This window comes from Lethenteron reissneri, unplaced genomic scaffold (assembly GCF_015708825.2).
Source record: "Lethenteron reissneri isolate LAM-NWPU_2019-01 unplaced genomic scaffold, ASM1570882v1 scaffold_1461, whole genome shotgun sequence".
Taxonomy (NCBI): domain Eukaryota; kingdom Metazoa; phylum Chordata; class Hyperoartia; order Petromyzontiformes; family Petromyzontidae; genus Lethenteron; species Lethenteron reissneri.
The window spans coordinates 82,736-109,093 of NW_026891181.1; the positions used below are offsets into that span (position 1 = coordinate 82,736).

General features: G+C 55.8%; 1 protein-coding gene across 1 annotated transcript; it reads right to left on the reverse strand.

Annotated features, from left to right (window-relative positions):
- Positions 1 to 901: 901 nt before the first annotated feature.
- Positions 902 to 18,339, reverse strand: LOC133362396 (fibroblast growth factor receptor 3-like). The gene is made up of 15 exons (XM_061581337.1): positions 18,181 to 18,339; positions 17,059 to 17,182; positions 16,444 to 16,661; positions 14,681 to 14,798; positions 14,250 to 14,389; positions 13,963 to 14,039; positions 12,831 to 12,952; positions 12,292 to 12,402; positions 11,078 to 11,164; positions 10,890 to 10,990; positions 6,560 to 6,706; positions 6,072 to 6,142; positions 3,113 to 3,250; positions 2,283 to 2,479; positions 902 to 1,026 (listed from the first exon to the last, which is right to left on the reverse strand). Exons 1-15 carry the CDS (start codon positions 18,337 to 18,339, stop codon positions 902 to 904), a joined length of 1,935 nt encoding a protein of 644 aa, XP_061437321.1.
- Between the last annotated feature and the right edge of the window lie 8,019 nt (positions 18,340 to 26,358).

A 26,358-nucleotide genomic window follows, 5' to 3' on the forward strand; every position in this document is an offset into this window, starting at 1 on the left:
GCAAGTTTGTTGATTTAACTTTACTTGTTCTTCATTTTAAATATTGTATTTATTCCCGTTTTGTTTCTTCACTTCAAAATAAGATATATGCAGTGTGCATAGGAATTTGTTCATAGTTTTTTTTTAACTATAGTCCGGCCCTCCAAGCGTCTGAGGGACAGTGAACTGGCCCCCTGTTTAAAAAGTTTGAGGACCCCTGGTCTACAGCATCCCACGTCAGAGAATGAGGAAGCTTACCGCAGCTTTCGCTCAGAGGTTCGGAGAGCCGTGAGGTGCTGCAAGGATGGGTGGTGGTCGTGGGTTGCTGAGGAGATGGAGTCTGCCTCAATGGCCTGCGATCACAAATCGCTGTTTATTTCCATAAAAAAGTAACCTACAGCGCCATACCTATTACCATCATTAGGGAAAAGATTGGTGATCCAATCTCCGACCCCCAGGAACAGGTTTGCAGATTTGCTGAGCATTTCTGTGAGGTCCTGGGGGAGGGGAAATACCCCAGCCTGGAAAACATCGTGGGACAAAGTGGGGATGACCCTGCTGAGGCTGTGGTGCCTCAAATATTGGAAGAGGAAGTCACCACCTGTGAGTGGCTGGCTGAGGTGCCATCAGTTGAGGAAGTACTGAAAGCGTTCCAGAGCCTGAGACCAGGAAATGCACCAGGCAAAGATGCTCTCCCAAGTGTTGTGTGGTTATTCCTGACACCGCTGGAGACTTGTAGATCCACACGGAGACGGAGCTTCATGTAAGGGCTTGCGCCAGTTGTTTTATTAAACACTCTTCACACCACTCTGCTTACACTCTGAGTACTGCTGCACAATCACTGCCTACGCTACACACCTGACGCCTTCGCCCGTCATGGTGCAGGCGTCGGACCTCTGGCTGCACGTGGAACTGTCTCCCATTACTCCACGCCCCGCCACGGCTCCCCCTCGTCTGCCCCGGGCGGGGGCACGCCGCCATCACCGCCCGGCGACGAGGTTGGGCTTCTAACCCTCGAGCCTTCCTCCTTCGGCGGCGGCGGCTGGGCTGTTCCCGCTGCAGGCACACGTTCCCGTGTCCTATCACACTCCACACCCCAGGGGAAGGGTACTGGGGATTCCTAGCACTCTCACAGTAGTGTATAGTCTAGTGTATATTGTATAGTAGCGTAGTGTATAGTAGCGTAGTGTATAGTAGCGTAGTATATAGTGTAGTGTATAGTGTAGTGTATAGTGTAGTGTATAGTATTGGGCACGCCCAACGACCCCACCACCACCACCTCCCTCCTTCACCACCAGCACCACGGGGAGTGTCGGCGAATCTCCAGGCGGGCTACATCAGTCCGGCCGTCATGTCCACGTAGTCCTAGAGAGATGGGAGAGAGATGGTGAGAGATGGGGGAGAGGTGGGGAGAGGTGGGGAGAGGTGGGGAGAGATGGGGAGAGGCGGGGAGAGGTGGGGAGAGGTGGGGGAGAGGTGGGGGAGAGGTGGGGAGAGGTGGGGAGAGGTGGGGAGAGGTGGGGGAGAGGTGGGGGAGAGGTGGGGGAGAGGTGGGGGAGAGGTGGGGGAGAGGTGGGGGAGAGGTGGGGGAGAGGTGGGGGAGAGGTGGGGGAGAGGTGGGGAGAGGTGGGGAGAGGTGGGGAGAGGTGGGGAGAGGTGGGGAGAGGTGGGGAGAGGTGGGGAGAGGTGGGGGAGAGGTGGGGGAGAGGTGGGGGAGAGGTGGGGGAGAGGTGGGGGAGAGGTGGGGGAGAGGTGGGGGAGAGGTGGGGGAGAGGTGGGGGAGAGGTGGGGGAGAGGTGGGGGAGAGGTGGGGAGAGGTGACAAAGACCAAGATCCCCGTGTAGCCTGAACAGGCTGTAGGGGCAAGTGCTGTTAGCGAGCAGCAGCACCTATGAAGGCTACCGGCACTGTGGCACACGAGGGGGTGGGTGGCCAGCACCACGCCCGGCCGCCTTTGTCTCCCCGGCGGCGATGTTTACTACACATACCACGCCAGGTACTCGATTGAGGCTGAGTCGACCTAGTGGAGACCCGGGACCAGAACAGATCATCGCTATCACTGGTGTGAAGAAGATCAACGTTTAGTCCTTTTAAAATAAACATCTCATCATGGCCAAAGCCACCGCCGCCACCACCACCACCGCCACCACCGCCACCACCACCGCCGCCACCACTGCCGCCACCACCACCGCCACCACCACCGCCACCACCGCCACCACCGCCACCACCACCACCACTTCTCTTCCCTCTACGGCATCCTACGAGCGTGGTGGCAAGCGCGAGGTCGCAGGTTCGACCCCTACGGCCTGACGACCCCCACGTCTCCATCTCTCTCTCTGCCCCGTGGCCCGTGTCGTCCCCCCTCCCGGACGGGGCAGCGGTCACCTCGTCACGGCGGCCCCCGTTGGCCACGAGGATCCGCCCCAAGTCGTCCGCCAGCCGCGCGAACGTCGGTCTGTCGCTGGGGACGGTCGCCCAGCACTCGCTCATCGTCGCGTGTCTGCGCACGGCGACACGCGAGTCAAGTTCAACACGCACCGTGCGTGTACACCGTGCGCACGGCGTACACGCAATGTGCACAGACATGCAGCTACTACATTTACAATCATAGAGTAGTGTATAGTGTAGTGTATAGTGTAGTGTATAGTGTAGTGGATAGAGTAAACCCACTACTGTATTTACAATTATAGAGTAGTGTATAGTGTAGTGTATAGAGTAGTGTATAGTGTAGTGTATAATGTAGTGGATAGAGTAAACCCGCTACTGTATTTACAAGTATAGTGTAGTGTATAGTGTAGTGTACAGAGTAAACCCACTACTGTATTTACAATTATAGTGTAGTGTATAGTGTAGTGTACAGAGTAAACCCACTACTGTATTTACAAGTATAGTGTAGTGTATAGTGTAGTGTATAGTGTAGTATATAGTGTAGTGTATAGTGTAGTGTATAGTGTAGTGTATAATGTAGTGTATAGAGTAAACCCACTACTGTATTTACAATTATAGTGTAGTGTATAGTGTAGTGTATAGTGTAGTGTATAGAGTAATAATAACAACATCAACGAACGACGCTCCTGTAGGTAACATGACGTCATCGTCGTAGTCGTCGTTGCGATCTCCGATTCCTACTCACAGCTCGTCGGAGCAGAGGGCAGGCCGCTCCATGCGGTAGCCGTCACCGAGCAGCTTGAAAAGCTTTTCCACGGGGACGCCCGGGTACGGAGAGCCCCCCAGGGTGAAGATCTCCCACAGCAGCACCCCGTAGGACCACCTGCACACACATACGCACAAACACGCGCACACATGCAAATGCATGCACAACCACACACACACACGCATACACATGCATGCTCACGCACGTACACAACAACAACAACCGCCATTCGCCACTAAATGGTAGTGACATCACCACGGCGCTTGTGCCAGGCCATGTGCACCTTGAGGCCACGTGAATTGTCGAACGCCCGCTGGCAGGAGGTCACGGGGCAGACCCAGCAGGTGCCACGGGTCGACTGACTGAGATGACCGAGATGACTGGCTGATGCACCACCTGTGCCCCCGACTGCCAACTTGCTGTGCTTTAGACACCCGGCGCTCCGCTCGTTGTTATGAGCGTCGCTCCTCCGCTCTCCGTTGTTGTTGGAGGGCGACTGCCTCCAACTGCCCAGTAGCGTCCTTCACGAGCCTCCTCCACTGAGGCCTATCTTGACACCGCTGGTACCAGTCATCAGCAAGTCCACTCAGCTGCACGTCCTCCTGTACCACATCACTCCATCTCTTCTCTAGCCCTTGCCGCGTCCGTTTAGCCCCCTCAATTCGGCCGAACAAAAGCTGTTTAGGCAAGCGTAGAGAAGGGAGGGAATGACTGTGGCCGAGAAGGCCTGAAGCTTCGTGCGGAGCCGGTCATAAGCACACTGCCCAGGTATGGGAAACTCTCCACTCTCTGCACAACTGCCCTGTCACCAATTGGGAGTTGTGGGGGTGGAGTGTCCAATGGTACAAAATACCCAGGCAGGTGCTGATGGTAAGGCTCCACCTCTTAGTGGCACACTCCAGTTTCAGCAGAAGCATCTCTAACTTCTCCTTTGAATGAGCAGCAATTACCAAATCATCGGCATACGTAACATGGTTGAGCAATAGGGAGCCATCCCTTGACCAAACCCGGGCATCGAATAGCCTCCCATTGCATCTGTACCACATGGAAATTCAGCTACTGAAGGTTTCACGAACTACGTGGTTGAAATAGATGTTACATAATGTGGGAGCGAGAGGACATCCCTGTCGCACCCTAAAGTAAACAGCGAATGTCTCCGACTCCCGGCCACGTAGTTTTACCCGGGCCCGCTCACCATCATGAAGGTCCTTAATGATCGCGAGCAGAGGGTCAGGTACTCCGAAAGCACGAAGAACAACCCAGAGCCCATGCCTACTGATAGTATCATAGACCTTGACCGGGTCAATAAAGCAGAGATGTAGGTCTTGTTGGAATTCCATCCACCTCTGCTGTAGCAGACAGACAGAAAATATGGCATCTGTGCAGGACCGGCCTTTCCTGAAACCACATTGGGGCTCCTCAAGCCTCTCCTCAGCGTGCCTAGCAAGGCGATGTTGAATAATCCTTGCCAGGACCTTTCCCGGCACACTGAGGAGTGAGATGCCCCTGTAGTTGTTACAGTCTGTGCGGTCCCCCTTCTTAAAGAGTGGGACCACCAGGGCATCCTTCCAATCCTGTGGAACCCATCCATTGGTCCAGACTGTCGTTATGATGTCATGTAGGGCAGTCTGTGCACAAACGCCACTCTCCCTCAGCATGTCGCTTGGGAGATGATTTTTGCCCGGTGCCTTTCCTGGTCCCTGACTCTGGATCGCCTTCAGTACTTCCTTAACAGATGGCACCTCAGCCAGCAACTCACAGGGGGTGACTTCTTCCTCCAATATTTGAGGCACCGCAGCCTCAGCAGGGTTATCCCAAATTTGCCCCATGATGTTTTCCAGGCTGAGGAATTTCCTCTTCCCCAGGACCTCAAAGATTCTCAGCAAATCTGCAAACCTGTTCCTGGGGACAAATAGTTTGCTGCTTTAGCCCACCGGTGTGTTGAAGCGTGAAACCACAACATTTACAATTTGAGAACGACGTTTCGCTGGTAATTGCATCCAGCATCATCGGGCAATTCGCCAGAATGGTGAGGCTCTGCTGTGTCTCCCGTTCATATATATTTACTGATTGGCCGTGTCGGGTGGTGGAGGGTTACGACACATTTATAAATAACGCGATCCAAACCCAAAAACGTTGATTATGAATAATATTGGTCGCGAAAGCCTACGTGTTAAACTGTTCCTGGGGGTCGGAGATTCCCCTAATGATGGTAATAGGTGTGGTACTGCAGGTGACTTTTTTGATGGAGTTAAATAGTGATTTGTGATCGTGGGCCACTGAGGAAGACTCCATCTCCTCAGCAACCCGTGACCACCACCCATTCTTGCAGTGCCTCACGGCTCTCCGAACCTCCGAGCGAAGGCTGTGGTAAGCCTCTTCATTCTCTGACGTGGGATGCTGTAGACGATTAGAGTGGGCCTGTCGCTTTTTCTCAACCATCCTGAACTCCTCTGTCAGCAGTGTGCCTGCTGACGTCACGCTCCCCCCCCCAAACCCTCCGCGTAGGCCGTGTGTTAACCCAAGCAAGAGTCCAAGTCTCAGGCGAAGCCGGGGAGTCAAGCGACTATTTGTATAATTGGCTAAGATGTGATTTTTGCTGTGTTTTGTGATACTATTATTCTCATTTCTTTCTTATTTTTTTTATTTTCTCTCTATTTTTACTTACGACTGACCTTCATATATGACCAAATACCCATCCCAAACGGCGTTAAAAACACAAAGAACAATTAAAAAAAACTTCTCCCTGGCTGGAGGTGAGTGAGGGGACCAAAAAAATGTATGCGGTTTTTCCAGATCGTGGGGGGCCCGCGCCCTTAACCCCCGAGATGTGGAAGGGTCGACCGTATACAGCGGTAGCAGGCAGTGTCAGGGTTTGGATGGAACCCACGACCTCCTGCGTACCAGCCAAGGTAGTCAACGTGTCACAGCCACTCACACGTCGCTCCGCTGTGTGTAGACGCGGTGCAGCAACGCCTCCGGTGCCATCCACTTCACCGGCAGGCGTCCCTGGAGGGGCGACAGGTGACGAGGGGAGGTCAACGACGCACAGCCTGACCCTTGACCCACCACCACCACCACCCTTTTATCCACCACCACCCTCTCCCCTACCTCCCTCTCTTTTCTTTTTTACGATCAGCGGAAACAAGAAGATGCTCGGTGTAGTCGGCACTTTGCTTCGTTCATCATTTCGTAATTTTTTCCAATGTTTTGCTTTATGTGCCCCCCCCCCTCTTCTTTTTTTCAAATGAAAGATTTCATGAAAGATTCTCTCTCTCCCCCCCCCCCCCTCCCCCGGGCATGACCACCGCCACCACCACCACCTCCTCCACCGCCACCACCGCCACCACCTCCACCACCGCCACCACCACCACCACCGCCTCCACCGCCGCCACCGCCGCCACCACCGCCACCACCGCCACTCACGGCAGCAGTCTTGTGCTGGTAGTAGTAGTCACGTTCGCCGCCCACGTCGCGGGTGAGGCCCAGATCGGCGATTTTCACCGAATAGCCGCCACCAACTCCGCCGTCAACGACGAGGACGTTCCTGGCCGCCAGGTCCCGGTGAACGCACTGTGACACCGACACACACGGTGCATGGGTAGGTGTGTGTGGGTAGGAGATGTGTGTGGGTAGGGGTGTGTGGGTAGGAGATGTGTGTGTAGGGGTGTGTGGGTAGGGGTGTGTGGGTAGGTGTGTGTGGGTAGGTGTGTGTGGGTAGGGGTGTGTGGGTAGGGGTGTGTGGGTAGGGGTGTGTGGGTAGGGGTGTGTGGGTGCCGGACGGGCAACTCTGTCGTGGACAGTGCTGTGAGGGGAGGGCCAATGCCGATTGGCCTCTCCCGTCATGGCGTCTGTGACCACCACAGTGGCTAAACGGGGGCTCTGGACTGGTGCAATGGGTTGGTAATCCCTCCACCTTCAATTAATTACCACTAAACCACGAATTAAATATGTAACTAATAAGTTTGTGGCACAGGCCATGGGGGGGTGGGGACAGTTGTCTATGACGTCTCCTGGCCAAACCCCAATTGTCGGAACCAGGAGATTGAATCTTCACCCTTGGGGCTCCTCCAGAAACAACGAAAAACCACTTCGTGTGGCGAGGTGGAATGTTCGAACACTCACTGCGGAGGAGAGGCTGCCACTCCTCTGTCGGGAGCTGGACCGGTACCGCCTGGATCGCTGTGGCATTCAGGAGGTCCGGTGGACCGGTCCTGGCTCCTGCCACCATGAGGGGTGGACAGTACTTTACTCGGGGCAGGAGACTGCCAAACAACAGGGTGTGGCTCTTCTTCTGAACAAAAGAATGAAGGGGGCGTGGGAGCGTGGCGGTGAGGTGTGGGAAGCTGTAAGCCCCAGGCTACTTTGGGCTCGCCTTCCCATCAACCGGAGACGAGGAGTGGTGGTCGTGGTTACTTATGCCCCCACCGAACACGAACATCCGTGGAGGGATGCAGGCAAAGCCGATGAGTCAAATGCCTTCTATGACCTCCTGTCACAAGTGCTGGCTAGATTGGCCACTCGGGATAGAGTCATCTTGTTGGGTGACTTCAATGCCTGAGTTGGTCATGATGCTGGCACCTGATCTGGAGTGATTAGAAGGCATGGGCCAGATCAGCTCAATAACAACGGTAGGAGGCTGCTAGATTTTTGTGCAGCCCATGGGCTTGTAATTACCAACACGCTCTTCCGGCATCGGCGCATCCACACAACATCATGGATGCATGACGGGTCCAAGCAAGAACATCTGCTGGTCTACATAGTGACGGACCAGCGGATGCGAGCCCATGTCCTTGACACCAGGACCTACCGTGGAGCTGATCTGCCCTCTGACCATCGACTAGTCATCTGTAAGATGCGCCTGCCATTCTTCCACTCCGGTGGTGGGTGTACACCCAGGACCCCCTTCCAACCTAAAGTGGCCTGGTCTCAGCTGATGAAAGTTGCAAGTGAGAATTTCATCATTGCTTGCAGATGGGGTTGGCATCGTCCCAACTCCTCCTGATGTCGAGGGTTAATGGGCGAGGTTTAGGACTGTGGCTCATGCAGCTGCAATGGGTGCTTTGGATACGCGGTCCAGACCTCTCCAGAGACCCTGGCTGACAGAGGAGGTATTCAGGATAGTTGAGAAAAAGCGACATGCCCACTCTAATCGTCGACAGCATCCCACGTCAGAGAATGAGGAGGCTTACCGCAGCCTTCGCTCGGAGGTCCGGAGAGCCGTGAGGCGCTGCAAGGATGGGTGATGGTCATGGGTTGCTGAGGAGACGGAGTCTGCCTGAGTGGCTCACGATCACAAATCACTATTTAACTCCATCAAAAAAGTAACCTGCAGCGCCACACCTATTTCCATCATTAGGGGAAAAAACGTTGATCCAATCTCCGACCCCCAGGAACAGGTTTGCAGATTTGCTGAGCATTTCTGTGAGGTCCTGGGGGAGGGGAATCCCTCAGCCAGGAAAACATCATGGCACAAAGTGGGGATAACCCTGCCGAGGCTGCGGTGCCTCAAATATTAGAGGAAGAAGTCACCCCCTGTGAGTGGCTGGCTGAGGTGCCATCTGTAGAGGAAGTACTGAAGGCGATCCGGAGTCTGAGACTAGGACAGGCACCGGGCAGAGATAATCTCCCAAGCGAAATGCTGAGGGAGGGTGGCGTTTGTGCACAGACTGCCCTACATGATATCATAACAAAAGTCTGGACCACTGGACGGGTTCCGGAGGATTGGAAGGATGCCCTGGTGGTCCCCCTCTTTAAGAACGGGGACCACACAAACTGTAACAACTACAGGGGCATCTCACTCCTCAGTGTGCCGGGAAAGGTCCAGGCAAGGATTATTCAACATCGCCTTGCTAGACACACTGAGGAGAGGCTTGCGAGCCCCAATTCGGTTTCAGGAAAGGGCGGTCCTGCACAGATGCCATATTTTCTGTCTGTCTGGTACAGCAGAGGTGTAGGGAATTCCAACAAGACCTACATCTCTGCTTTATTGACCTGGTCAAGGCCTATGATACCATCAGGAGGCCTGGGCTCTGGGTTGTTCTTCGTGCTTTCGGAGTCCCTGATCCACTGCTCACGATCATTAAGGACCTTCATGATGGTGAGTGGGCCCAGGTAAAACTACGTGGCCGGGAGTCGGAGACATTCGCTGTTTATTTTGGGGTGCGACAGGGATGTCCTCTGGCTCCCACATTATGTAACATCTATTTCGACCACGTAGTTCGTGAAAACTTCAGTAGCTGTACCGGAGGAATTTACATGTGGTACAGATACAATGGGAGGCTATTCGATGCCCGGGTGTGGTCAAGAGATGGCTCCCTATTGCTCAACCCCGTTATGTATGCCGATGATCTGGTAATTGCTGCTCACTCAGAAGAGGAGTTGGAGGCACTGCTGCTGGAACTGGAGCGTGCCACTAAGAGGTGGGGCCTTACCATCAGCCCCACCAAAACTAAGCACCTGCCTGGGTATTTTGTACCATCGGACACTGCACCCCCACAACTCCCAACTGGTGTTGGGGCAGTTGTGCAGAGAGTGGAGAGTTTCCCATACCTGGGCAGTGTGCTCATGACCGGCTCCGATTTGACAGCAGAGGTCTCACTCCGAATCAGTCGAGCGGCAATATCTTTTCATCGGTTGCATACCGCTGTGTGGAAGCTACCTGGTCTGTCGCTCCGCACGAAACTTCAGGTCTTCTCGGCCACAGCCATTCCCTCCTTTCTCTACGCTTGCGAAACGTGGACCCCCCTAATGGAGCATCTTCACCGGTTAGAAATATTTAGGCTGGCCTGCCTACGATCCATCCTGGGTTTAACTAGGCTGGATTGTGTGAGGAGCTCATATATCCTTGAAAGATCTGGACGAAGTCCCATCGGTGAGCTCCTCCGGTAGGCAAGGCTGTGTTGGCTGGGCCATGTAGCCCGCATGCCCAGCCACCGCATGCCTAAACAGCTTTTGTTCGGCCTGGATTGAGGGGGCTAAACGGGCGCAACACTGGGCTAGAGAAGAGATGGAGTGATGTGGTACAGGAGGACGTGGAGCTGAGTGGACTTGCCGATGACTGGTACCAGCGCTGTCAAGATCGGCCTCTGTTGAGGAGGCTCGTGAAGGACGCTACTGGGCAGTTGGATGCAGTCGCCCTCCAACAACAACGAAGGGCAGAGGAGCGACGCTCACAACAACGAGCGGAGCACCGGGTGGCTAAAGCGCAGCCAATTGGTACAGTAGGGGGCACAGGTAGTGCATCAGCCAGTCATCTCGGTCATCTCAGTCAGTCGACCCGTGGCACCTGGATCTGCCCCGTGACCTCCTCGACATTTCACGTGGCCTCAAGGTGCACATGGCCTGGCACAAGCGTCGTGGTGACGTCACCGCCACTTAGTGGCGAATGGCGGTTGTTGTTGTTGTTCTAGATTTGAAGCTTTCGTGACTGCAAGGATTCATACTCTTAAGTTTATTCAGTAAAGTCACGTAGGTAGAAAATGAAATTTAAATTAATAAAAATAAAATAATAAAAATCACGACGTTTCGGAGGCAACACAAGTCTCCGTCGTCTGGTGGGACCGTCACAGCCAGACTTGCTGTATCAAGTGAGGCAGGGATTCCAAGATGCAAGTTCTTAATTTGTATTTAAGATTTTTATTATTTTTTATTAATTTTAATTAAATTTTTTACCTACGTGACTTTACTGAAAAAACGAAGAGTATGTTGTTGTTGAGTGGGTAGATGTGCGTGCGTGCGGGTGTCGTCGCTGCACCTTCTTAGAGGTGAGGTACTCCATGCCGCGTGCCACCTGGCAGGCGAAGGCCACCAGCTGCAGCATGGAGAGCGTTTCGCCCTTCACCTCGTCGCCACCACCACCGCCACCACCGCCACCACCGCCACCACCGCCGCCGCCACCGCCACCACCGCCACCACCGCCGGCTCCGTAGCCGCCACGCACCGTGCACTCTGCGCCGGGCGTGCGGTGTGCACGCAGGAAGTCGCGCAGATTCCCCTTGGCCGCAAACTCAACGATCACGAGCAGGGGGCCTGGGGGAGTTGGGGGGGGAGGGGCACGATGAGATGTTAACTACCTCGCCTGGTCTACAGGAGGTCGCGAGTTCAATTCCAACTCTGACGATGCCTGCTGCTGTATATTTGGAGTCTGTGTGTCTCTCCCATCATCATCACGGTGGCTATGAGATGTTAACTACCTCGCCTGGTACGCAGGAGGTCGTGCGTTCGATCCAGATGGATTTTTATTTCCTCCGTGTCCTACGGTTTTTCCCCTTTTCACATTTGGAATCGACGTCGCTACTAATGTCCACCAGAAATCATCCGTGATGGCCAGGTGGCTTCCAGAAAAAGAGCAACGCAGCTCGAGGGGAAGGGGGGTCTTGCCTGACGACATACAAACTGGTGAGCAGCGGCGGGCAAGTCGCTCTCAACAGCAAACGTCACTGGGGCTGCCGCTGTCAAGCAAAGCGGCTTGAGCTGCCGTGAGTGGCGGCGGCGGCGGCCAGGGGTCGCTTCTGAAGAGGAGCCGCACAGGCAGCGGAGCGGAGGCCTCGCCTGCTGCTCGAGTTGTCTACAAGTTCGTGTTGGTTTCATTGGCTTCGAAATAGAGAGGGGGACGGGGGAGGTGCAATGATCACAATCCCGGTTCTTTAGAAGCCGAGTCACCAAGAAGACGACCCAACTCTCGGCTTTGCCAAAATCACTCGCGAAGCCAAATTAGTCCACAAGGTGAAGAGTTCATCGCCATGACGTGGGAGGGGGGCTGCTCACCCCCCCGCTCACCACCCCCCCACACTCACCACCCACACTCACCACCCACGCTCACCACCCCCCCCCCCACGCTCACCACCCACACTCACCACCCCCGCTCACCACCCCCCCGCACTCACCACCCACGCTCACCACCCACACTCACCACCCACACTCACCACCCGCCCGCTCACCACCCCCCCACACTCACCACCCCCCCACACTCACCACCCACACTCACCACCCCCCCCCCCCACGCTCACCACCCACACTCACCACCCACACTCACCAACCCCCCCCACCCACACCACCCACACTCACCCCCCCCCACACTCACCCCCCCCCCCCACGCTCACCACCCCCCCACACTCACCACCCACCCCCCCACACTCACCCCCCCCCACGCTCACCGCCCCGTGTGCATGCGCCCAGCAGGTTCACCAGGTGGCTGTGCCGTCCCATCTTCTTGAGGGTCTCCAGCTCCGCGTGGAGGTCGTGGGTCTCCGCTTCCGTGGCGTGCGCTGGGCTCGCATGCCGCACGTCCGGACCCAAATTAAAAACAAACTCTTCTAGCGGTAAAGTCACCACGTAGAATGCAAATAATAAAATAATGAAACATAATAAAATAATAAAACATAATTTAGTAATACAAATAAAACATAATAAAATGCAATTCTCACGACGTTTCGGCCACCTCAGGTGAAGAACAGGTCTGTCTTTCCGACAGACCTGTTCTTCACCTGAGGACGGCTGCTTGCGTTGTGGCCGAAACGTCGTGAGAATTGTATTTCATTGTTTTATTTTTATTCTTTCATTATTTCCCTTCTACGTGACTTTACCGAAAGAACCAAGAAGATGAATCCCTGCAGTCACGAAATCTTTACATCGAAATGTAAACTTGTAGCGATCGCCCCACAAACTCCTAGTTCTAGAACCCCGCGGGCGTCACCCTTCAGCATCTTGACGGCGACGCGGACGCTGCGATGAGGCCGTGACGGCTCCATGCCCAGCGCCTCGGCCAGCAGCACGCGGCCAAAACAACCCTCACCCAGCTGCTCACCCAGAGTCAGCCTGCACACACAGACACACACACAGACACACACAGACACACAGACACACACAGACACACAGACACAGATACACAGAAACACAGACACACACAGACACACACACACAGATACACAGACACAGACACGCGCACAGACACAGAGACACGCGCACAGACAGAGACACACAGACACAGAGACACGCGTGCAGACACAGAGACACGCACAGACACGCACAGACACAGAGACACAAACACAGACACACAGAGACACACAGACAGAGATGCGCGCAGACACAGACAGACACAGAGACATAAAGACACAAGCACAGACATAGAGACACACAGACAGAGACACACGCACACAGAGACATGCACAGACACAGAGACAGACACAGAGACAGACACACAGACACACACACAGACACAGAGACACGCACAGACACACACAAAACAAAGAACCCCCGTGTAGCCTTAACAGACTGTAGGGGCAAGTGCTGTTAGCGAGCACCTATGAAGGCCGGAACGGAACACAAGGGGGTGGGTGGCCAGCACCACGCCCGACCGCCTTTGTCTCCCCTGTGGCGATGTTTACACCGCACCAGGTACTCATTTAAGGCTGAGTCGACCTAGGGGAGGCCCAGGACCGGTTCAGATAATCGTCACTGGTGTTGGCCGTGAGCGGGAATCGAACTCTGGTCGCCGGGTTCGTAGCGCAGCGTAGCGCTAACCACTACGCCATCACTCCACACACAGACACACACACTTATACACAGACACACACATATAAACAGACACACAGACATATACACAGACACATAGATATATACACAGACACACATATATACACAGACACACACACATATACACAGACACACAAACATATACACAGACACACAGACATATACACACAACAACGACGACAACAACGATGATAACAACAACGATGATGACGACAACAACAACGATGATGACGACAACAACAACGATGATGACGACAACAACAACGACGACAACAACAACGATGATGACGAACCGTTCCCGAGGGAACTCCCAGCGGTCGCACGGCCCCGTCACCCCCGACAGCTCCACGCCGCTCAGCGCAGACAGCACCTGGGGCGGCACCACAACCACCACCACCATCATCACCACCACCACCACCTCCACCACCACAACCACCACCGCTACCACCGCCACCTCCACCACCACCCGCTACCACCACCGCTAACACCACCACCACCTTCACCACCTCCACCACCTCCACCACCTCCGCCACCACCTCCACTACCACCAGCATCTCCACCACCACCACCTCAACTGCACCTGCATCTCCCCCTCTCCGCTCGTCGACCCTCTCCTCCTCCGCGTGAGGCCGGTGACAGCACCGATGGTGATCAGCAGCAGGAGGGCGGCGGCGCAAGAACCGCCGCCCACTCTCACGGGAGCAGCCAGGGCGGTGTCCACTGTCACAGGGAGACAGGCGAGGTAGTCAACATCTCATAGCCACCGTGATGATGAGAGAGAGAGAGAGACACGCAGACTCCAAATATACAGCAGCAGCAGGCATCGTCAGGGTCGGGATCGAACCCACGACCTCCTGCAGACCAGGCGAGGTAGTTAACATCTCATAGCCACCGTGATGATGATGAGAGAGAGAGACGCAAACTCCAAATATACAGCAGCAGCAGGCATCGTCAGGATCGGGATCGAACCCACGACCTCCTGCAGAGCAGGCGAGGCAGTCGACATCTTACCAGCCGGCGTCTCTTGCGGCACGACGAGGAGCCATGCAGAGCGGTGAGCGAATCCCGCGGCGTTGCCCGCCAGGCAGGTGTAGCGGCCCGAGTCGTCCGTCACCTCCACGCCCACCGTCTTGAGGCGACACGGCGGGCGGCGCGGAGAGAGCGAGCGAATCAGCATCTTGTTTGTATACCCACGACGCAGGCTGCTGTGCGGGGTAGGGGTGATTTGGGTTGGAGCGTCGCATGTAAGCGTTGTGTCGTCGAACTCGCCACCACCCGACATGGCCAACGAGTAAGATTCAGTGTCACGTGAACAAGTTTCAACGTTATTTATTTATTTATTAGGTACCAGCAGTAAGTACCCGGCGAAGCGGTGGCTTCTGGGTCCTGTTGTTTAGAGGGTGACGTCAGCCTCCACTGAGTTTGGGTGGGTGAGTGGGTGGGTGAATGAGTGGGTGGGTGGGTGGGTTAGTGGGTAAGTGAATGAGTAGGTGAGTAGGTGGGTAGGTTGGTGACTGGGTGGGTGAGTTAGTAGGTGGGTGGGTGGGTGAATGAGTGGGTGAGTGGGTGAGTGGGTGGGTGGGTGACTGACTGGGTGGGTGAATGAGTGGGTGGGTGAATGAGTGGGTGGGTGGGTGAGTAGGTGGGTGGGTGACTGGGTGGGTGGGTGAGTGAGTGGGTGGGTGGGTGACTGGGTGGGTGGGTGAGTAGGTGGGTGGGTGGGTGACTGGGTGGGTGAGTGGGTGAATGAGTGGGTGAGTAGGTAGGTGGGTGGGTGGGTGGGTGAGTAGGTGAGTGGGTGGGTGAGTGGGTGGGTGGGTGAGTGAGTGGGAGAGTGAGTGGGTGACTGGGTGAGTTAGTGGGTGGGTGGGTGACTGGGTGGGTGGGTGACTGACTGGGTGGGTGAATGAGTGGGTGGGTGAGTAGGTGGGTGGGTGACTGGGTGGGTGGGTGGGTGACTGGGTGGGTGAGTAGGTAGGTTGGTGGGTGGGTGGGTGAATGGGTGGGTGGGTGAGTAGGTGGGTGGGTAGGTGAGTGGTGGGTGAGTGGGTGGGTGGGTGAGTGAGTGGGAGAGTGAGTGGGTGAGTGGGTGACTGGGTGGGTGGGTGAGTGGGTGAGTTAGTGGGTGGGTGGGTGACTGGGTGAATGAGTGGGTGAGTGGCTGAGTAGGTGGGTGGGTGAGTGGGTGGGTGGGTGAGTGGGTGGGTGACTGGGTGGGTGAATGAGTGGGTGGGTGGGTGACTGGGTGGGTGAATGAGTGGGTGAGTAGGTAGGTGGGTGGGTGACTGGGTGGGTGAGTAGGTGGGTGGGTAGGTGAGTGGGTGGGTGAGTGAGTTAGTGGGTGAGTGGGTGAGTTGGTGGGTGAGTAGGTGGGTGAGTGGGTGGGTGAGTGAGTGGGTGGGTGGGTGAGTGGGTGGGTGAGTGAGTGAGTGGGTGAGTGAGTGGGTGGGTGAGTGAGTGAGTGGGTGGGTGAGTGAGTGGGTGGGTGGGTGAGTGAGTGAGTGAGTGGGTGGGTGGGTGAGTGAGTGGGTGAGTGAGTGGGTGAGTGAGTGAGTGAGTGAGTGGGTGAGTTAGTGGGTGGGTGGGTGGGTGAGTGAGTGGGTGAGTTGGTGGGTGAGTTAGTGGGTGGGTGAGTGGGTGGGTGAGTGAGTGAGTGTGTGAGTGGGTGAGTGAGTGAGTTAGTGGGTGAGTGGGTGAGTGGGTGGGTGGGTGAGTTGGTGGGTGAGTAGGTGGGTGAGTGAGTGGGTGGGTGCCCCCGTGCCTCGCCCGCTCACCGTGAGGACGTGCACGTAGGGTGAGCCATTGGGTGCTTCGAGGCTGCCATTCACCTCTACGTGCTTGAGCCACTGCACGTGGTGGTGCAGCTGCTGCTGACTGCTGCCGCCAGCGCTCTGCAGGACGACGCAGCGGAGCTCCACGTCGCTCCCCTCCGCCGCCGTCACGTTCGCCGGGAGGCCGTCCTGCAGCGACGGCCGCTGGGGCTGGCCACGCTCTGCACGCCGGGAGGGGCGGGAGGGGGTGGGGGGAGGGGAGGGGGGAGGGGAGGGAGAGGGAGGGAGGAGAGGGAGGGAGGGGGGAGGGGAGGGGGGAGAGGAGAGGGATGGAGGAGAGGGGGGAGAGGAGAGGGAGGGGAGGAAACAAATTACGAAATGATGAACGAAGCAAAGTGTCGACTACACCGAGCATCTTCTTGTTTCCACTAATCGTAAAAAAAAGAGAAAAAAAGGGAAGGGGGGAGATGGAGGGGTGAGAGGAAGAGGGGAGAGGGAGGGGGGAGAGGGGGGAGATGAGAGGGAGGGAGGGGGAGAGGGAGGGGGGAGAGGGAGGGGGAGGAGAGGGAGGGAGGGGGAGGAGTGGGAAGGGGGAGAGTGGAGGGGGGGGGTCACCACCGATGACGACGAGCTGGTACGAGTGCTGGATGGAGCCGTGCTGGTTGCTGACCACACAGCTGTAGTTGCCCGCGTCAGAGGGCACCACGCTGTCCAGCACGAGCGTCCAGTCCTTGATCCTCAGCTTCAACAGCAGCAGCACAACAACAACAACATTATACACACACACACACATCGCCATTGTCTTACACACTGCTTGGTCCCCACCAAAGTGTCGGACCAGACAATGTCACTCCCAGGACCATGTCTAGCAGCTCGTGGCTGCTTCCTGGACGGCGTGACAAATATAACAAGAGGCCGTCCACCCTTTCACCCGGCCATCAAACAGTTTGTACTATGAGACATCTCATTTGCCAGTGGCAAAATAAAGTAATAGGTTTTTACCTATTCAACTGGTACAAAAACTGACACCTTTATACAAGGCATCATGTTTGCAATAATACACAACACAAGCAGTCAAAATGCAAACAAAAAGAAACAACTCTGATGATGATAATGATATGCACTGTCCTTGAAGTTGATTGGTCCACACCTGAGACAGCTTTTCTTAGAGCCCAGTCTCACCCTGGTGTTGGACCAGACGACGCCAAAAGTTTGTGTCAAGATGTGAAACCCATAATTATAGATTTGAAGCTTTCGTGACTGCAAGGATTCATATTCTTAGTTTTTTTCGGTAAAGTCACGTAGGTAAAAAAATTTTAATTAATAAAAGTAAAATAATAAAATAAAAATAACGACGTTTGGGAAGCTTGTGTTGCCTCCGAAACGTGATTTTTATTTAATTTTTATTTTACTTTTATTAATATAAATGTTTTACCTACACAGTGACTTTACCAAAAAAACCTAAGAATATGAATGTGAAGCCCAACCCGCTCACCTGGCCCCGCTCACCCAGCCCCGCTCACTGACCCCGCTCACCCAGCCCCGCTCACCCAGCCCGCTCACCCGGCCCCGCTCACCCTGCCCCGCTCACCCGGCCCCGCTCACCCGGCCCTGCTCACCCAGCCCGCTCACCCAGCCCGCTCACCCAGCCCCGCTCACCCTGCCCCGCTCACCCAGCCCCGCTCACCCAGCCCGCTCACCCAGCCCGCTCACCTAACCCGCTCGCCCGGCCCCGCTCACCCGGAAGGCCCCGAGGCGCCGCTCCTCCCCGCCGTGGAGGCGCCCTCCGTCGTGGAGCCAGACGACGGAGGGCGTGGGCACTCCGGTGGCGAGGCAGCGCAGCTTGACGCTGCTGCCGCTGGGCACCACCCACAGCGGCTTGGACAGCGAGCCGGACATGCGGCTCCAGCGAGGTGGGCCACCAGACCCCGTGGTCGTGCGCACTTGGGGGGCGGGGGGAGAGATACGTCACTCACCACTCACCCACCACTCGCCACTCACCACTCACTCACCACTCACTCACACCGCCACTCACCACTCACCACTCACACCGCCACTCACTACTCACTCACCACTCACTCACCACTCACTCACCACTCACACCGTCACTCACCACTCACACCGCCACTCACCACTCACACCGCCACTCACCACTCACACCGCCACTCACCACTCACACCGCCACTCACCACTCACCACTCACACCGCCACTCACTACTCACTCACCACTCACTCACCACTCACTCACCACTCACACCGTCACTCACCACTCACACCGCCACTCACCACTCACACCGCCACTCACCACTCACACCGCCACTCACCACTCACACCGCCACTCACCACTCACACCGCCACTCACCACTCACACCATCACTCACCACTCACACCGCCACTCACCACTCACACCGCCACTCACCACTCACTCACCACTCACACCGCCACTCACCACTCACTCACCACTCACACCGCCACTCACCACTCACACCGTCACTCATCCACTCACACCGCCACTCACCACTCACCACTCACACCGCCACTCGCCACTCACACCGCCACTCACCACTCACACCGTCACTCATCCACTCACACCGCCACTCGCCACTCACACCGTCACTCGCCACTCACACCGCCACTCACCACTCACACCGTCACTCACCACTCACACCGCCACTCACCACTCACACCGCCACTCACCACTCACACCGTCACTCACCACTCACACCGTCACTCATCCACTCACACCGCCACTCACCACTCACACCGCCACTCACCACTCACACCGCCACTCACCACTCACACCGCCACTCATCCACTCACACCGCCTCATCTCATCCACTCACACCGTCACTCGCCACTCACACCGCCACTCATCCACTCACACCGCCACTCGCCACTCACACCGCCACTCATCCACTCACACCGCCACTCACCACTCACACCGCCACTCACCACTCACACCGCCACTCACCACTCACACCGCCACTCATCCACTCACACCGCCACTCATCCACTCACACCGTCACTCGCCACTCACACCGCCACTCACCACTCACACCGCCACTCGCCACTCACACCGCCACTCATCCACTCACACCGCCACTCACCACTCACACCGTCACTCATCCACTCACACCGTCACTCGCCACTCACACCGCCACTCATCCACTCACACCGCCACTCATCCACTCACACCGTCACTCGCCACTCACACCGCCACTCACCACTCACACCATCACTCACCACTCACACCGCCACTCACCACTCACACCGCCACTCACCACTCACTCACCACTCACACCGCCACTCACCACTCACTCACCACTCACACCGCCACTCACCACTCACACCGTCACTCATCCACTCACACCGCCACTCACCACTCGCCACTCACACCGCCACTCGCCACTCACACCGCCACTCACCACTCACACCGCCACTCGCCACTCACACCGCCACTCACCACTCACACCGTCACTCATCCACTCACACCGTCACTCGCCACTCACACCGCCACTCATCCACTCACACCGCCACTCATCCACTCACACCGTCACTCGCCACTCACACCGCCACTCATCCACTCACACCGCCACTCACCACTCACACCGCCACTCACCACTCACACCGCCACTCGCCACTCACACCGCCACTCATCCACTCACACCGCCACTCACCACTCACACCGCCACTCACCACTCACACCGCCACTCGCCACTCACACCGTCACTCACCACTCACACCGCCACTCGCCACTCACACCGCCACTCGCCACTCACACCGCCACTCGCCACTCACACCGCCACTCACCACTCACACCGCCACTCACCACTCACACCGCCACTCACCACTCACACCGCCACTCACCACTCACACCGCCACTCACCACTCACACCGCCACTCATCCACTCACACCGTCACTCGCCACTCACACCGCCACTCACCACTCACACCATCACTCACCACTCACACCGCCACTCACCACTCACACCGCCACTCACCACTCACTCACCACTCACACCGCCACTCACCACTCACTCACCACTCACACCGCCACTCACCACTCACACCGTCACTCATCCACTCACACCGCCACTCACCACTCACCACTCACACCGCCACTCGCCACTCACACCGCCACTCACCACTCACACCGCCACTCGCCACTCACACCGCCACTCATCCACTCACACCGCCACTCACCACTCACACCGTCACTCGCCACTCACACCGCCACTCTCCACTCACACCGCCACTCACCACTCACACCGTCACTCGCCACTCACACCGCCACTCACCACTCACACCGTCACTCGCCACTCACACCGCCACTCGCCACTCACACCGCCACTCACCACTCACACCGCCACTCACCACTCACACCGCCACTCACCACTCACACCGCCACTCGCCACTCACACCGTCACTCGCCACTCACACCGCCACTCACCACTCACACCGTCACTCATCCACTCACACCGCGACTCGCCACTCACACCGCCACTCACCACTCACACCGCCACTCACCACTCACACCGCCACTCACCACTCACACCGCCACTCACCACTCACACCGCCACTCGCCACTCACACCGTCACTCATCCACTCACACCGCCACTCGCCACTCACACCGCCACTCACCACTCACACCGCCACTCACCACTCACACCGTCACTCGCCACTCACACCGCCACTCACCACTCACACCGTCACTCACCACTCACACCGCCACTCACCACTCACACCGCCACTCACACACATGAACACACACACGTACACACACACGTACACTCACACACACACACGTACACACACGTGAACACACACACGTACACTCACACACACGTGAACACACACACACGTGAACACACTCACGTACACTCACACACGTACACACACACGTACACACACACGTACACTCACACATGCGCACACGCACACACACGTACACACAAAATCACACGTACACTCACGTGAACACACACACACGTAAACACACGTACATTCACACACGTACACACACGCACACTCACGTACACTCACGCACGTACACTCACACACACGTGCACACACACGTACACACACACGTGAACACACATGAACACACACGTACACTCACACACACGTGCACACACACACGTATACACACACGTGAACACACACGTGAACACACACGTACACTCACAACAACAACAACAACAACCGCCATTCGCCACTAAGTGGCGGTGACGTCACCACGACGCTTGTGCCAGGCCAAGTGCACCTTGAGGCCACGTGAAGTGTCGAACGCCCGCTGGCAGGAGGTCACGGCTGACCGAGATGACCGAGATGACTGGCTGATGCACCACCTGTGCCCCCTACTGTACCAACTTGCTGTGCTTTAGCCACCCGGCGCTCCGCTCGTTGTTGTGAGCGTCGCTCCTCCGCCCTCCGTTGTTGTTGGAGGGCAACTGCCTCCAACTGCCCAGTAGCGTCCTTCACGAGCCTCCTCCACTGAGGCCGATCTTGACACCGCTGGTACCAGTCATCGGCAAGTCCACTCAGCTCCACGTCCTCCTGTACCACATCACTCCATCTCTTCTCTAGCCCGTGCCGCGCCCGTTTAGCCCCCTCGATCCGGCCGAACAAAAGCTGTTTAGGCATGCGGTGGCTGGGCATGCGGGCTACATGACCCAGCCAACGCAGCCTTGCCTGCCGGAGGAGCTCACTGATGGGACTTTGCCCAGATCTTTCAAGGACTTGTGAGCTCCTCACACAATCCAGCCTGGTTAAACCCATGATGGATCGTAGGCAGGCCAGCCTAAATGTTTCCAACCGGCGAAGATGCTCCATTATGGGGGTCCACGTTTCGCAAGCGTAGAGAAGGGAGGGAATGACCGTGGCCGAGAAGACCTGAAGCTTCGTGCGGAGTGACAGACCAGGTAGCTTCCACACAGCGTTACGCAACCGATGAAAAGATATTGCCGCTCGACTGATTCGGAGTGAGACCTCTGCTGATAAACTGGAGCCGGTCATAAGCACACTGCCCAGGTATGGGAAACTCTCCACTCTCTCCACAACTGCCCCATCACCGATTGGGAGTTGTGGGGGTGGAGTGTCCGATGGTACAAAATACCCAGGCAGGTGCTTAGTTTTGGTGGGGCTGATGGTAAGGCCCCACCTCTTAGTGGCACGCTCCAGTCTCAGCAGCAGCGTCTCCAACTCCTCTTCTGAATGAGCAGCTATTACCAAATCATCGGCATACATAACGTGGTTGACCAATAGGGAGCCATCCCTTGATCGCACCCGGGCGTCGATCAGCCTCCCATTATATCTGTACCAAATGGAAATTCCCCCGGTACAGCTATTGCAGGCTTCACGAACTACGCAGTCTAAATAGATGTTAAATAATGTGGGAGCCAGAGGACATCCCTGTCGCACCCCAAGGTGTACAGGGAAAGGCTCCGACTCCCGGCCACGTAGTTTTACCCGGGCCCGCTCACCATCATGAAGGTCCTTAATGATCGTGAGCAGAGGGTCAGGGACTCCGAAAGCACGAAGAACAACCCAGAGCCCAGTCCTACTGATGGTATCATAGGCCTTGACCAGGTCAATAAAGCAGAGATGTAGGTCGTTTTGGAATTCCCTACATCTCTGCTGTAGCAGACGGACAGAAAAATATGGCATCTGTGCAGGACCGCCCTTTCCTGAAACCGCATTGGGGCTCCGTAAGCCTCTCCTCAGCATGCCTAGCAAGGCAATGTGAACACACACACACACACTTGAACACACACACTTGAACACACACACACTTGAACACACACACGTACACACACGTGAACACACACACTCACGTACACACACACACGTGAACACACATGTACATACACACGTGAACACACACACACACGTGAACACACACACACGTACACTCACACGTACACACTCACACGTGAACACACACGTACACACGTGAACACACACACTTGAACACACACACTCACGTACACACACACGTGAACACACACACACGTACACACACGTGAACACACACATTTGAATACACACACTCACGTACACACTCGTGAACACACGCGTACACACGTACCGTACACACGTGAACACTCACACGTACACACGCTCACATACACTCACACACACGTACAAACACTGACGTACACTCACACACGTACAAACACACGTACACACACACGTACACACACACGTGAACACACACACATGTACACACACACACATGAACACATAAACACGTACACACACTCACACGTAAACACACACACATGTACACACACTCACACACATGTGAACACACACGTGAACACACACACGTACACACACGTGAACACACGCACATGTACACACACTCACACGTGAACACACACACGTGAACACACACACGTACACGCACGTGAACACACCCACACGTGAACAAACACGTACACACACTCACGTACACACACACACGTACACACACGTGAACACTCACGTGAACACACACGTACACGCACGTGAACACACACACACACGTGAACACACATGTACACACACGTACACACACGTGAACACACACGTACACACATGTGAACACAAACGTACACACACACACGTGAACATACACACGTACACACACTCACGTACACTCACACGTGAACACACACACACACGTACACACACGTGAACACACACGTGTACACACACTCACGTGAACACACACACGTGAGCACACACACACACGTGAACACACACACTCACGTACACACACGTACACACACGTACACACGTGCACACACACTAGTTCCCCAGTTCACGAGTGCTTCTCCACATGGTCAAGACATGATCCTTCAAGCGTCACTCACAGTGACCACCTAAAACACTAAAGCTGAAACACAATCAACGACTTCAAATACCTTCAAACCATTTCCAAGTATTCGCTCATAGCCGCACCCAAGTCTATTGTACTTGGAGTCTGCGTCTCTCTCTCTCATCACCACGGTGGCTATGAGATGTTAACTACCTCGCCTGGTCTACAGGAGGTTGTGAGTTCGATCCCGACCCTGACGATGCCTGCTGCTGTATATTTGGAGTCTGCGTCTCTCTCATCATCATCATCACGGTGGCTATGAGATGTCGACTACCTCGCCTGGTCTACAGGAGGTCGTGGGTTCGATCCCGACCCTGACGATGTCTGCTGCTGCTGCTGTATATACAGAAGTTGGCGGTGTCTCTCTCTCCTCTCTCTCTCGCCACGTGCTCCGTCACCATCACGATGGGCGTCACGGCCACGCGCGCGGTCCTCACGAGTTGAAGCGACGGGAGAGAGGGGAGAGAGAAAGACGCGGAGCTGGCACAGAGCGATGCTTGAGCTCCCCCCCCCCCCCCCCGTCTCGTCACCTTCGTGAGCGGCCCCCACCGCTAAGACGGCGGCGGTGGCGGCGATGCAGACGGCGAGGAGGGACCCCAGATGCCTGCCGCTGCTGCTGCCGCTACTGCCGCTGTGCAGGAGCGCGGAGACGACTCCCATGGAGGTCATGGTGCTGGTGGGGTGTGGATCGTGGCGGCGGGGGAATCGGTTCGATTCACCGACACTCTTTTCCCGCGAGATAGACGAGGCGGTGAGAGAGAGTGGAGTGGCGTGTGGAAGGGTGAGCGGAGTGTTTCAGAGCGAGTGGAGTGTTGTGTAAGGAAATGGATGCTACACCAACTGCTATTGCTGCTGCTGCAGTCTAACCCCAGCCAGAGAGAAGGACCCCAATGAATGATTAACCCAGCCAGAGAAAAGGACCCCTATGAATGATTAACCCAGCCAGAGAGAAGGACCACAATGAATGATTAACCCAGCCAGAGAGAAGGACCCCAATGAATGATTAACCCAGCCAGAGAGAAAGACCCCAATGAATGATTAACCCAGCCAGAGAGAAGGACCCCAATGAATGATTAACCCAGCATCAGTTTTTGTCTATCACATCAGGTTTTTGAGATATCAAATATTGCATTTTCAATAAAAACTGCGGAAAAAAAATATTAAATAAATGTGGATATCTACATAAAATGATATTGTAAACACACTATCCTAAACATACAGCACCATATTTTAACACTAAAGCAGTCACTGACTCGCAACAACTTGCAATCATAAGTGACAGAGTTAATGTCTGGTAAAATCAATGAAAATGGGGTATGCCGATAGCATAAAAATGAGATGTGATAGAGCAAATCTGAGATCAGATTTGGAATCAGCACCCTGAAATCAGTCTAAAACTACACACACCACACACAGACAAAGCTACCCCAGGTAGCTTCTAACAGGGCTGTAGGGGCAAATGCTGTTAGTAGCAAGTAACAGCAGCAGTGTCTATGTACTACACACACCAGGCACAGACAAAGCTACCCCAGGTAGCCTCTAGCAGCGCTGTAGGGGCAAGTGCTGTTAGCAGCAAGTAGCAGCAGTGTCTATGTACTACACACACCACGCACAGACAAAGCTACCCCAGGTAGCCTCTAGCAGGGCTGTAGGGGCAAGTGCTGTTAGTAGCGAGTAGCAGCAGCAGTGTCTATGTACTACACACACCACGCACAGACAAAGCTACCCCAGGTAGCCTCTAGCAGCGCTGTAGGGGCAAGTGCTGTTAGTAGCAAGTAGCAGCACCTATGAAGGCCGGCACAGCACACGAGGGGGTGGGTGGCCAGCACCACGCCCGACCGCCTTGGTCTCTCCCCCAGTGCTAGCGATGTTTACTCCACACCGCCGCTACACCAGGTACTCATTTTGAGGCTGAGTCGACCTAGGGGAGGCCCAGGACCGGTTCAGATCATCGTCACCGGTGTTGGCCGTGAGCGGGAATCGAACCCGTGTCGCCGGGTTCGTAGCGCGACGTAGCGCTAACCGCTGCACCGCCGCTCCCCCCAGCTGTACACAG

Coding starts and splice junctions, on each gene's coding strand:
- LOC133362396 (XM_061581337.1), bottom strand. CDS start 18,339: ATGTCCGGCTCGCTGTCCAAGCCGCTGTGGGTGGTGCCCAGCGGCAGC. Junction 12,403..12,830: donor CGCCGTCAAGATGCTGAAGG/GTGACGCCCGCG, acceptor ATGCGAGCCCAG/CGCACGCCACGGAAGCGGAG. Junction 1,027..2,282: donor GACGTGGGGGTCGTCAGGCC/GTAGGGGTCGAA, acceptor CAGCGGGAACAG/CCCAGCCGCCGCCGCCGAAG.